The sequence below is a fragment of the Neoarius graeffei genome, chromosome 7 (assembly GCF_027579695.1).
Source record: "Neoarius graeffei isolate fNeoGra1 chromosome 7, fNeoGra1.pri, whole genome shotgun sequence".
NCBI lineage: Eukaryota > Metazoa > Chordata > Actinopteri > Siluriformes > Ariidae > Neoarius > Neoarius graeffei.
In genome coordinates, this window is record NC_083575.1 from 55165334 (window position 1) to 55179997 (window position 14664).

The following is a 14664-nucleotide window of genomic DNA, read 5'->3' on the forward strand; positions in this document are numbered from 1 at the left end:
GTGAGTGTGAATGGTTGTCTGTGTCTATGTGTCAGCCCTGTGATGACCTGGCGACTTGTCCAGGGTGTACCCCGCCTTTCGCCCGTAGTCAGCTGGGATAGGCTCCAGCTTGCCTGCGACCCTGTAGAACAGGATAAAGCGGCTAGAGATAATGAGATGAGATGAGCTAAGTTGACAGTTATTAACAATGGTTTTTCCACTTTGAACTCAATAAACACTGCAAAAAAATGTTGGATTGTTTTATTATTCAGTTCGATGGGTGTTGTTAAGTCTCTCCATATTGTATCATATGACCAGAAACTTTATTATCTACTGAAAGATTAACTGTTTCTTGTAATTCTGATTACCGCCATCAGCAGTTTTCTCAGAATGACCCATTTCCTTATTTTACTTTGATTAAGTGTTACAGAAATTTCCAGTGGCGACAGGCAACTGGAAAACCCAAAAGGAAACCCACATGGACATGGTGAGAACATGCACAGAAAGTCCACACAGACAGTAACCTGAGCTCAGGACTGAATCAGGGAGTTGTGAGTCAACAATGTTATTTGCTCTACTACCATGCTGTACCATTATAGACTTGCCCTTTTACATTTTTTAATATGGTTTATGAATAACAGTTTGTCTAATGGATGGCATGATAAAACATCTTCCTCCTTTTCAATGTCTTCCTTGTTGTCAGTGTAAATTAATCACTATCTTTGGGTATCTGTGCTGCTGTACAGCGTAGCCACAAACAAATATTTGAAAAGAATTCTTTATCACCAAACTTAAACTGTACAATAATTATGTCCATATGACTAGATGCCTTCCAGTGATGTACTGTATTTGCACACTCCCTTTCAGTTCACTTCTCTTTGGACACTCTGGACTATCATTGGGTCATCATGATATGAAGATTAAGTGTTAATTTCCAACCAACTATGAAATGTCTGCTTCCTAAGGCAGGCTAGTACATTATACGAACATTTCCCTTTGCATGTCACTGCCAACTATTTTAATGAGCTTATACGACAAATACAGACATGTCAAGGTTACCTGTTACTGAATATGCTTTTGAACAACAGACATTCTGAGCCATGTAGCAGACCACAGTATGCAGCAGCACAGGCATTGATGAGAATCTAAAGATCCAAAAGCAGTTTGAGATCTGATACTAATTCAAATACAAAAACTGTAATGAGGCAAGGAGATGCCAGCGCCTTGCTCTTTATCATGTATACTACCATTCAAAAGTTTGGGGTCACTTTGAAATTTCCTTATTTTTGAAAGAAAAGCACTGTTCTTTTCAATGAAGATCACTTTAAACTAATCAGAAATCCACTCTATACATTGCTAATGTGCTAAATGACTATTCTAGCTGCAAATGTCTGGTTTTTGGTGCAATATCTCCATAGGTGTATAGAGGCCCATTTCCAGCAACTCTCACTCCAGTGTTCTAATGGTACAATGTGTTTGCTCATTGCCTCAGAAGGCTAATGGATGATTAGAAAACCCTTGTACAATCATGTTAGCACAGCTGAAAACAGTTGAGCTCTTTAGAGAAGCTATAAAACTGACCTTCCTTTGAGCAGATTGAGTTTCTGGAGCATCACATTTGTGGGGTCGATTAAATGCCCAAAATGGCCAGAAAAATGTCTTGACTATATTTTCTATTCATTTTACAACTTATGGTGGGAAATAAAAGTGTGACTTTTCATGGAAAACACAAAATTGTCTGGGTGACCCCAAACTTTTGAACGGTAGTGTATATACTTTTGTTTCTGCTGTCACAGAGAGTATTTTCATGCTTTCTATTCAGAAGACATTACTACTACTACTACTATTTCGAGCAAGCTCAGGCAAATGACATTAATTAGTAGAATGTAGTTACTTCTAAATCTATGGGTAAGAAATAAATTTTCTCATTACAAAAGACCAACCAGTGTAATGCTGATTTTTTTTTTTTTTTTTTTGGGGGGGGGTTGGTTGCTGGGATCCTGTATTTTTGCAGGACAATTCTGTGACATAAAATGAGGAAGAAAAAGAGGCATTGCTTTACAAGCTTGTAAAACCACCATGACCAGATAACTCAGTTTTGCTGAACTGTGTTCAATTCCTATTCATTGCTGTTTAAGTTAAAATTGAAAAAATGATATATTTTTTGTCATAGAATTAACGCATCTCATCCAAATATCAAATAAATTCAAAAATCCTAGTTTTTTAGGTTCATAACCGTGTGAACTAGTTTATCAGCAGCAATATTGGGATGCGTTTATGTTCATTACTGTTTATCAATGTGCTTTTTGCTATAATACTTGCATATTTGGTTGAATATTACTTTGTTGTTTTAATTATATCAAGCATAGGTTAAAAAAAGGTTTCAATTACATTTTGAGAGAAAATATTTCAATAAGTTGCATAAAATGGATTGTACATATCTTGAAAACTGCACTGAAGCCCATTTGGGTGTCCCTGCACTACAGAGTTGAGGTGTGTATTATAAGGCAGGAAACACAAATACAGGTGGCATAAGTCATTTGCACAGAACATTATTACCCCAAGAAGTGTGTGATTACTTACTAAAAGCACAGAAAACTGTACCAATGAAGTTAAAATCATCATTCTACACTCTCTAGGGCAAGAATTCTCAAAGCTTTTGTAGCCAGGAACCACTTCAGCTGAAATGAATAGATAGATAGATAGATAGATAGATAGATAGATAGATAGATAGATAGATAGATAGATAGATAGATAGATAGATAGATAGATTGATTGATTGATTGATTGATTGATTGATTTGTGGTCAGACATTTACATACAGTGACATGAAATATCATGGCAATATTGGGCTTTCAATGAGTTCTCTGAACTGTTTGTTTTCTGTGGCGAAATGATTTTACAACATATTTCTTTGATAGAAAAAAATCCCATGAATTTGGTGCAGAAGTTTGAATTTATTTTGGGTTTTCTGAAATCAACAAAGGGTCAAAAATTTACATACGCTCACTTAGATTATTAATTCAGAGGTGCTGAAACTTCCAAAATGTCTCTTATCTTGCCAAGGCTAAGGCCTCTTAACTTCCTGTTAGTAATCATGATTGACTACAGCTGGTAGCTTCTCTGTACCTTCATAAAAAGGGTTTGTTTACAGCACTCACTGGATTGACCAACACACAGTAAAATAGGAAAGTCCAAGGAGCTCAGTGCAGATCTGAGAAAGAGAATCACAGATGTACATAATTCAGGAATGTCTCTTAGAGTCATTTCTAAGCAACTGCAGATCCCAAGATCAGTTCAAACAATTGTATTTAAGTTACTGGGAGGTGTAGTCACTTTGCCAAGCCACTTTACTTCAAGAAAACCCAAACCGTCACCCTTGACTGAAAGGAAATTGGTTACGATGGTCAGGAACAACCCAGGAACCACCATGGCACTGCCCTGCCATGAAATGGAAGCTGATGGGTCACTGTCTACAGTTCAGGGAGTTTTATATCACCATGGACTAAGAGGCTGCTATCCAAGAAATAATCCCCTGCTCCAAAATTGACACCTTCAAGCTTAACTAAAGTTTGCAACTGACCACATGGACAAAGAAAAAGCCTTCTGGAGGATAGCTGTATGGTCACATGAGACAAAGATTGAGTTGTTTGGCCACAATGACCACCATGTACAGAGGAACACTCTACCAGCTGGTGGTGGTGGTAGCAGCGTTATGCTCTGGGGCTGTTTTACTGCCAGTGGAACTGGTTCGTTGCACAAAGTAGATGGAATAATGAAGGAGGAGGACTACCTCAGGATTCTTTAGCATAACCTCAAACCATTGGAAACTTGAACATGATTGGGAGTCACATCAGAGCTGGTTGTGGAGGATAAAGCAGGCTAATATTAAGCTTAAAACAAGCCCTGACTTCAATCCTATTGAAAATATATATGGACCATGCTTATAAGTTGAGTCCATGGCAAGAAAAAAAACCTAATTTAAACCAATTCTACCATGAAGAATCGTGAAATATTCAACCAGAATTCTGCCAGAAGCTTGTTCATGGTAAACAAAAAATGTTTGGTCAAGGTGAATCTTGCGAAGAGACATTTTACCCAAATATTAGGTGTGCTGTATGTAAATTCTTGACCTTGAATGTATACTTTTGACCTGTTTTGATTTCAGAAAACCCAAAGAAAATTGTGCACCTAATTCTATTTGTTTTTTTTAAAAGATGTATGCTGTACAATCATTCTGCCACAGAAAAAGAACAGTTCAGAGAAATCACTGAAAGCCCAAATATTGCCATGACATTCATATCTAAGGTGGCATTCATGTCACTGTATGTAAACTTCTGACCACAACTGTAGATAGATAGATAGATAGATAGATAGATAGATAGATAGATAGATAGATAGATAGATAGATAGATAGATAGATACCTTTTGCATGGATTTACTTTCTGAACTATTAAAATGTTTTTGGTAATGTTCTGCTGATTTATTAGAGCCAGAGCTTTTTATTCCTGACAAACAAAATACAATAAATCTAAGTTGACATTATTTATAGACCCATGTGTTTGCTTTTGAGTTCCAGTGGTTTGGATTATTAGCACTGCTATAACAAAATTTAAAAATGATAGACTCTCTAGCTGTGCTTCACATAACCCCGAGGTTCCCTGGACTGCCCTTTGAGAACCACTACTCAAGGACACATTGACACAGAGAGTCCTGGTCAGACTGATTAATGTAAAAATGCTAACACTGTGGTAATAATTACACACAAGCTCCACAACATACTTTTTTTTATGAGTTAAGAGTCCATGTGATTCATGTAACAGTGGTTACTGAATTCCCTAGTCACATTTTTGTTGCACCACATGACAGATCAGATTGCACTTACATTCATGCTTGTGTCCAGAGAAAACTTGTCCAGTTCAGGCTTCAATAAGTCACAGTGTATGCAGGATGGGTTGTGTAGTGTGTTGTTGATGCGAGCATTCACTCTGGTCAGGTTTGACTGTAGTAAATCCAGCTCTTTCTGAGTTGCATTCAACTTGTGGAGCAGCAAACTGGTGTTCTGGACAACTGAACACACAACAGTCAGATGAAAACAAGAAAAGTAACAGGTACAAAAATACAGTAAAGTAATTCTCCTTTCCAGACAGAATGCTAATGTCACGTGTATGTTTAAGTCTCCAGTTTCAAAATCCACTTTTAGATTTTTACACTGCAAAAAAAATGACAGCAAGTTATAATATCTTGAATCTAGACTAATTCAACTAATATTTTCTTAATTATATTGTTTTTAAACAAATGACATTACTAAGCTGATAGCTAGATACTTTTACTCGTTTCAAACTTTAAATTGCCTTATTCAGCTGGCAGATATTTTTTCCCTGCATTTATTTCTAGAAACAGTTATCATTATCTGAATGAGAAACATTAGATAATTCTTCACTTGTTAAGCTACAATGTTTGCAGTGTATACTGTATATTCCTCATTTATCTTTTTTTTTTACTTCTATAATATATAAAAATAAGTTGACAGTTATTGACAATGTTTTTTCCACTTTGAACTCAATTCCATTTACTAAACACTGCAAAAAAAATGTTGGATTGTTTTATTATTCAGTTTGATGGGTGTTGTTAAGTCTCTCCATATTCTATCATATGACCAGAAACTACTAAAAGATTAACTGTTTTTTGGAATTTTGTAGATTACCGCCATCAGCCATTTTCTCAGAATGACCCATCTCATTATCTCTAGCCGCTTTATCCTGTTCTACAGGGTCGCAGGCAAGCTGGAGCCTATCCCAGCTGACTACGGGTGAAAGGCGGGGTACACCCTGGACAAGTCGCCAGGTCATCACAGGGCTGACACATAGACACAGACAACCATTCACACTCACATTCACACTTACGGTCAATTTAGAGTCACCAGTTAGCCTAACCTGCATGTCTTTGGACTGTGGGGGAAACCCACGCGGACACGGGGAGAACATGCAAACTCCACACAGAAAGGCCCTCGCTGGCCACGGGGCTCGAACCCAGACCTTCTTGCTGTGAGGCGACAGCACTAACCACTACACTACCGTGCCGCCCTCAGAATGACCCATTTCCTTATTTTACTTTGATTAAGTGTTACAGAAATTTCTGGTGGCGACAGGCAACTGGAAAACCCAAAAGGAAACCCACATGGACATGGTGAGAACATGCACAGAAAGTCCACACAGACAGTAACCTGAGCTCAGGACTGAATCAGGGAGTTGTGAGTCAACAATGCTATTTGCTCTACTACCATGCTGTACCATTATAGACTTGCCCTTTTACATTTTTTAATATGGTTTATGAATAACAGTTTGTCTAATGGATGGCATGATAAAATATCTTCCTCCTTTTCAATGTCTTCCTTGTTGTCAGTGTAAATGAATCACCATCTCTGGGTATCTGTGCTGCTGTACAGCGTAGCCACAAACAAATATTTGAAAAGAATTATTTATCACCAAACTTAAACTGTACAATAATTATGTCCATATGACTAGATGCCTTCCAGTGATGTACTGTATTTGTCCAGTTCAGGCTGCAAGAAGTCACAGTGATGTACTGAACACACCATGCATTACATAATATAACATTATTTGGACAAACTTTTATGTGACGGTATGAAGACTGGGTGTGTTTCATAAAGTCTGAATTAACTGAATTTGAAGCATTTGAACAATCCAAGTAGATACACTATCGTTCAAAAGTTTGGGGTCACCCAGACAATTTTGTGTTTTCCATGAAAAGTCACACTTTTATTTACCACCATAAGTTGTAAAATGAATAGAAAACATAGTCAAGACATTTTTCTGGCCATTTTGAGCATTTAATCGACCCCACAAATGTGATGCTCCAGAAACTCAATCTGCTCAAAGGAAGGTCAGTTTTATAGCTTCTCTAAAGAGCTCAACTGTTTTCAGCTGTGCTAACATGATTGTACAAGGGTTTTCTAATCATCCATTAGCCTTCTGAGGCAATGAGCAAACACATTGTACCATTAGAACACTGGAGTGAGAGTTGCTGGAAATGGGCCTCTATACACCTATGGAGATATTGCACCAAAAACCAGACATTTGCAGCTAGAATAGTCATTTACCACATTAGCAATGTATAGAGTGGATTTCTGATTAGTTTAAAGTGATCTTCATTGAAAAGAACAGAACAGTGCTTTTCTTTCAAAAATAAGGACATTTCAAAGTGACCCCAAACTTTTGAACGGTAGTGTAAGTGTGGGTGTGTTTCATAAATATATATATTTTAAAAAGTATTTTAAACAAAAACATCTAAAAGATTAGACAATAAATGTAAACTTTCAGTGGGTGAACTCTCAGTTCATTTCAATGTGTCTTCTTTAAGAGACTGTTTTTACCTTGTGCCATCACTGCAGTAGCGTCTAGGGCTGGGATAATTGAGCTTTCTGTTTCTCTTTGGATACTTTTGCCAAGCGAAGAGCCAATTTCTGTACAATGTAAACAGAAATATCTGGGTCAGTTCTGCTGGTTCTTTTCCCAGCAGACAGTTTTTCTATTTACATTCATAACAGAAACACAACAGTCACATACATACATGCATGCAACCACTTTGACTCACCTTGAATGTTATACGTCACATTATCCACAACTACACAGCTCTCATTCACCACTGTCTGTATTTGCTGTTATGGGAAAACAGATATGCAGCATGTTGAGGGGTTTATCATTATTTCCATTCGGCTACTAAACTAACACCTGACCACACAACTTAACAGAAACCGTCACTAAGCCAAATTTTAGGCTTGAGCTTTATCCTGAGCACCACAGCTGTTAACTTTCCCATAAACATTCAGGATCAGTAAATCTTCCTGGTAGAAACACCAGAGGCTATAATATGCAACATACTAGATTTGTCATTGTCTTTACATGACTTCAAATGAGCTTGTTAGGACAGAAAGAAGTCCTGGCTCTGAACGTAAAAGCATAGCCAACCCAAATAGAGTAATTCTTATAAAGCTTTTCTTTATTATGATATTTACCTCTGGAATATTTGTGGTGTAGCTTTGTAGATTTTTTAAGGCATTGCTGAATTCACCTGGTGCAGAGCTTACATTCTCATGGGTGTAGGTATTGCTTAAGAACATACAAATATTCCCTGCCCTGAAGATAAATAGTTATTAAATCACACAGTTGAATCTTATAGAACCATGAAGTGTGACATCAGTGATATAGTGTAGATAATAATATACAGTTCAGAGTACATAATACTAGTGCATCTCAAAATATTGGAATATCATGGAAAACCTTTTTTTTCATAATTTAATTCAAACAGGTAAATTTTCATATATTCTATACTCATTATATGGAAAGTGTAATATTATGATGCTTTTTTTGTTTTAATTTTGATGATTATGGCTTATAGCTCATGAAAATCAGAGATCCAGTATCTCAAAATATTCATATAATTCATTTTGAGTTTGAGTAAAACAATATAAATACAGTGTATCTCTCAGTCTTGTTCAGTACATGCAACCACAAGGGGAGAAAGAACTGGACTGTTGCTCAGTGGACTTGATAAAACAAGGTGGACCAATACCAGCAGATGACATGACACCCCAAATCATCACAGACTGCGGAAACTTCACACTGGACTTCAAACACCTTGGATTCTGTGCCTCAACACTCTTCCTCCAGACTCCAGGACTTTGATTTCCAAATGAAATGCAAAATTTAATTTCATCTGAAAAGAGGACTTTGGACCACTAAGCAACAGTCCAGTTCTTTCTCTCCTTAGCCCAGGTAAGATGCTTCTGACGTTGTCTCTGGTTCATGAGTGGCTTGATATTAGGAATGTGACAGTTGTAGCCTCTTTCCTGAAGACGTCTGTGCGTGGTGGCTCTTGATGCACTGACACCAGCCTCAGTCCACTCCTTGTGAAGCTCTCCCAAGTTCTTGAATCAACTTTTCTTGACAATCCTCTCAAGGCTGTAGTCATCCCTGTTGCTTGCGCACCTTTTCCAGCCAGCCTTTTCAGCAATGACCTTCTGCGGCTTACCCTCCTTATGGAGGGTCTCAGTGATTGTCTTCTGGACAATTGTCAAGTCAGCAGTCTTCCCCATGATTGTGGTTGCATGTACTGAACTAGACTGAAAGATACACGGTATTTATACTGTTTTACACAAACTCGAAATGAAATATTCCAATATTTTGAGATGCACTAGTATATTCAACAAGAGTCTATATTTAAAGGTAAGAAATTAAGGAGGCTGTGTATCATTATTGACAGCAACAACAAAAAAAGACTATCAATATTATACTGCACCATTAAGACATAAGTGTGTAAGAGTCATATACTGTCATTAAGAATGTGCTTTTGACAGGCTACAATAATTACACTTAAAAATTATACCTGAGATACCAGAAGTTAATGAGGCTTTATTACTCTAGCAGCCACTGTGCCACTTACAATATAAGTAAGGTGAATAGAAAAGTGGCCCAGTAAAAGCTCCGTCGTCTGCAGTTGATGCTATTGGTCTGCTCTTGGTACATGCGGCCCCCACAATTTCCACAGCAACGGCAGCAAGCGAAACACAGGCCAATTAAGGGCATGAGGACGATGTACAGGATCCCAATGGCCACGCAGACCAGAAATCCTACCTCATAGCGCAAAACCTTCATGCACAATCAGACAGAGTAGTTTGAGGGGGGAAAAAAACAGATTAAATGGTCACCATAGTGACATAGTGCTTGACTCATATCTAGGTATAACACAGAGACATGCACACCTTTTTTGTTTGTTTTAAGGCAGATGTAAATGAATAAATGGAAGCTTTTCACCAAGATGTTTACTCAAAATTGATAAAAGCAATATGGGCATAACACTCAATGATATATTCCATTTGTGACTGCGGAGAACTTGTTTATTAAAAACACTGACACATGACGCACAAGCCTGCAATGCTTATGACTAAGCAATAATAGTCAGCTGTTTAAACAAAACATATCTCTATTTGTGATACCACAAGGACCACGCACGTATTTACGTCATGATAATTCATGGAGTTATTGAGGTCAGCCAATCATGTGGCAGCAGTGCAATGCAAAAAATTATCTCGGTACAGGTCAAGCGCTTCAGTTAATTTTTACATCATACATCAGAATGAAGAAAAATTATGATCTTTGTGACTTTGAGCATGGCATGGTCATTGGTGCCAGATGGGCTGGTTTGTGATTATTGGCCCTCCTTGTAAAGATTAGTAAAAAAGGGTTAGAAAAAAATCCACCTTTTGGTGAAGTAGCTTCATCTCACACTGAAAAAAAATGAGAAAAATCCAACCTTTAATTGAAATAAACTGATTCAGAGAGAAACAAATCCCTCATCAAGAAATAATTATTTTAACAAAAACGTGCCACTATTATTGGCGCCTCTGGAAATTATAGTGAACACAATGTAACTGAAGCATGTTCCCCATTTAAATTGTGCATTTTTGAGTTGATTGGAGTGTGTAGGAACTTTCAAACTGTAACTTCCTGATTAACTGGGGAACAAATACAAGGTGACGCAGAGATCAAATTCCCTTAGTCATTCATCAGTGTGGGAAAGATAAGAGAAACACAAACCAAATGAGGAAGAAGTACATTGACCTTCGTAAGTCAGGGAATGGTTTCTTTATTAAAAAAAAAACCTACTCGTCTGAAAATGTCCATTTCTACTGTTAGAGCATTAATAAAAAAGTGAACACCAACTGGAACTGTTACAAACTTGCCTGGAAGAGGACCCAAGTTTATTTTGCCCCCATGTACAGTGAGGAGGATGGTACAAGAGGCAAAATAATAATAATAATAATAATAATAATAATACCCAAGGATCACTGTTGGTGAATTACAAGAAAAAGTAAAATCTTGAGGTTTTCAAGTCTCCAAATTAATGCCATCAGATGCTACCTCCATGCCAACAGATTATTTTGAAGGTATGTCAGAAAAAAAGCCTTTTCTGTCAGTTAACTACAAACATAAGCACTGAAGTGTGCAAAACACTACTATAACTTTGGAACCGTTAAACAAAATGGATGAAATAAAATGGATCTTTTTGGCAATAAACACTCAAGGTAGGTTTGGCGTAAAAAGCAGGATGGCTATAATGAAAAGAACCCGATCCCAACCGTAAAATATGGTGGGGGTTCTGTGATGTTTAGGGGCAGTTTTTCCTCCAAAGACCCTGGAAACCTTGTTACTGTACGTAGCATCATGGTCTCCAAGAAATACCAGGACATTTTAAATCAAAATCTGTCTGCCTCTGCCAGGAAACTAAAACCGGGTCGTCATTGAAGCTTCCAGCAGGACAATGATCCGAAGCATTTGTCCAAATCAACACAAAAATGGTTACTGAGCACAGAATCAAGCTTCTGCCATGACCATCTCAGTCCCCTGACCCGAACCCCATTGAAAACCTGTGGGGTGAGCTGAAGAGGACAGAGCACAAGAGAGGGCCGAGGTCCCTGGATGATGTGCAGAGATTGTGGAAAGAGGAATGTCTCAGACGCCCTGATCTGCATCTCCAACCTTATAAAATCTTATAGGAGAGACTCAGTGCTGTTTTACTGGCAAAGAGAGGTCGTAGAAAAGTATTAAATGCAGGGGTGCTAATAATTGTGGCACGTGTTTTTGTTGAAAATAATTATTACTTGATGTGGGATTTGTTTCTCTCTGAATAAATTTATTTCAATTAAGGTTTGGATTTTTCTCATTTTTTTAGTGTGACATGAAGCTACTTCACAAAAAGGTAGTTTTTTTCTAACCCTTTTTACTCATCTTTAAAAGGGGGGCCAATAATCATCGATGGCACGATCAATCGACTGATTGCTATCGATAGATAGATAGATATTTTATTGGAAAGTATTATAATATATTATATTCACAGACCAGAACTAAAGTCGTGTTTGTTCTTGCAGTAATGTAAAAGCCATTTGGCCAGAGCAGTATGAAGATTTTTCTATCAGGCATTATTTCTAAAATGTAATGAGTCTGTTCCTTCTTTACATACCTCATTTATTGTTGCTTCATCTGTGATGTGATATTTCAGAATTTTAATGAAAAGATCTAAAAAAAAAAATAAAAAATTTTTACAGCTTCACACTATTAGCAGCCTTACTCCTCTGTTTTGTGGTCAATATCAAAAATACAAGACAATATTTTATATACACTTGTGTTCAAAATAATAGCAGTCCAACACGACTAACCAGATCAATCACTGTTTTTGGTGGAAATTATATTACTACATGGCAAATAATTTACCAGTAGGTGTAGTAGAGTCATAGAAAACCAACAGACCCAACATTCATGATATGCATGCTCCTGAGTCTGTGTAATCGAATAATTAAGTGAAAGGGACATGTTCAAAATAATAGCAGTGTGGAGTTTAATTAGTGAGGTCATTCATTCTGTGAAAAAACAGATGTCAGTCAGGTGGCCCTAATTTAAGGATGAAGCCAGCACATGTTGTACATCCATTTCTCTCTGAAAACCTGAGAAACATGGGTCGTTCCAGACATTGTTCAGAAGAACAGCGTACTTTGATTAAAACGTTGATTGGAGAGGTAAAATGTATACTGTAAAGAAGTGCAGAAAATGATGGGCTGCTCAGCTAAAATGATCTCCAGTGCTTTAAAATGGACAGCAAAGCCAGAGAGACGTGGAAGAAAACAGAAGACTACCATTCGAATGGATCGAAGAATAGCCAGAATGGCAAAGACTCAGCCAATGATCAGCTCCAGGGTGATCACAGACGGTCTGAAGTTACCTGTGAGTACTGTGACAATTAGAAGATGCCTGTGTGAAGCTAATCTATCGGCAAGAAGCTCCCGCAAAGTTCCACTGTTAAAAAAAAGACGTGCTGAAGAGGATACAATTTGCCAAAGAACACATCAGCTGGCCTAAAGAGAAATGGAAAAACATTTTGTGGACTGATGAAAGTAAAATTGTTCTTTTTGGGTCCAAGAGCCGCAGACAGTTTTTCAGACGACCCCCAAACACTGAATTCAAGCCACAGTACACTCTGAAGACAGTGAAGCATGGTGGTGCAAGCATCATGATATGGGAATGTTTCTCTTACTATGGTGTTGGGCCCATTTATCGCATACCAGGGATCATGGATCAGTTTGCATATATCAAAATACTTGAGGAGGTCATGTTGCCTTATGCTGAAGAGGAAATGCCCTTGAAATGGGTGTTTCAACAAGACAATGACCCCAAACACACCAGTAAGCGAGCAGCATCAGGGTTCAAGACCAACAAAATGAAAGTTATGGAGTGGCCAGCCCAATCCCCGGACCTTAATCCGATAGAAAACTTGTGGGGTGACATCAAAAATGCTGTTTCTGAGGCAAAACCAAGAAATGCAGAGGAATTGTGGAATGTTGTCAAATCATCCTGGGCTGGAATACCTGTTCACAGGTGCCAGAAGTTCTCAGAAACCGTGGTTATACAACTAAATATTAGTTTAGTGATTCACAGGAATACTAAATCCTTAAGATTTTTTCAGTTTATACAGTAAATATTTGGAGTTTGTAATGAAAAATGCAGACACTGCTATTTTTTTGAACAGCCCAATGTTCATTTTTCTTCATTTTCTGTAAAGTAATTAAAATATTCATACATTTTTCTTCATGTTTTGATGTAGAATATAATGTGCATTGTTCCCAATGCATGGAAATAAAAACTATTATAAGGATTTTGAGCTTTACTCACATTTTTAAACACACTGCTATTATTTTGAACACAACTGTACATACGCCTTCAGAACATATTCAGCTTTGGTTTCCCCCTCAAATATAATCTGTTTTGGGCTTCAACCTACCACCTGTTGTGTGTGTACAAAGCTCCCAAGCACAAGATGTGCTCCAGTTATCAAGTACAGAAGGAGCACTAAGTGTGTTACAACCTGTAATATTTTGTACATCCTGCACAGTATGAAAGAATATTTTACTCCCGTTATACAATATTCATTAACAAGATTTTCAGCTACTCCTCTAACTAAATATCACAATGTTCATCAGTTCCTGTGAAAATGTTCCAACAATGCAAACTTGTTACAAGAGAATCTGAAGTTCTGTTTCCAATCAACTGTAACGCTGTCACAATACAATTGGTCTCAAAAGGGAACTGGATATCTATAGGTATTGTGTTTATCTATTCATAATAATTTATGGTACAGTAAAATTAGTTCCAGCCAGAGGCGATTCTAGAGTCTGTTGTGGCACCAAGCAAAAATTTCCAGGGGGCCCCTCTGACCAGTGTTCATCACCAATATGTTATAAATAATCTGACACCAACGAAAAATGTATGAAACCAAAGTTTTTTAAATTCCAAATGTGAAAATACAATGGTAAAAAACAAAAAACAAAATAAATAAGCCCTCGGGCCCTGACTCTCGGGGGGGGGGGGCGCCCTGGGCCAGGGGGCCCCAAGCAGTTGCCTGCCTTGCCTGTTCACAAGCTGCGCGTCTGGCTCCAGCTGGTTCCTGTGCTGGCACAAAGTAGAACAGAGCCATGCTACCTTATTTGTTTTGTACCCAAAACTCATCTCATCTCATTATCTCTAGCCGCTTTATCCTTCTACAGGGTCGCAGGCAAGCTGGAGCCTATCCCAAATGACTATGGGCAAAAGGCGGGGTACACCCTGGACAAGT

At 37.8% G+C, this 14664-nt stretch overlaps 1 protein-coding gene across 4 annotated transcripts in view; it reads right to left on the reverse strand.

Annotated features, from left to right (window-relative positions):
* Positions 1-14664, reverse strand: part of prom2 (prominin 2) — a 40515-nt gene that overhangs the window by 18488 nt on the left and 7363 nt on the right. For 3 of the 4 annotated variants that reach the window (XM_060926000.1, XM_060925998.1, XM_060925999.1), the window contains 6 exons: positions 12022-12077; positions 9445-9650; positions 8018-8138; positions 7597-7660; positions 7376-7465; positions 4865-5049 (listed from right to left, as the gene is read on the reverse strand). In XM_060926000.1, the coding sequence (XP_060781983.1) occupies positions 4865-5049; positions 7376-7465; positions 7597-7660; positions 8018-8138; positions 9445-9650; positions 12022-12077 (722 nt within the window). The remainder of the gene's footprint in view (positions 1-4864; positions 5050-7375; positions 7466-7596; positions 7661-8017; positions 8139-9444; positions 9651-12021; positions 12078-14664) is intronic. The other variant, XM_060926001.1, reaches the window with a different exon arrangement.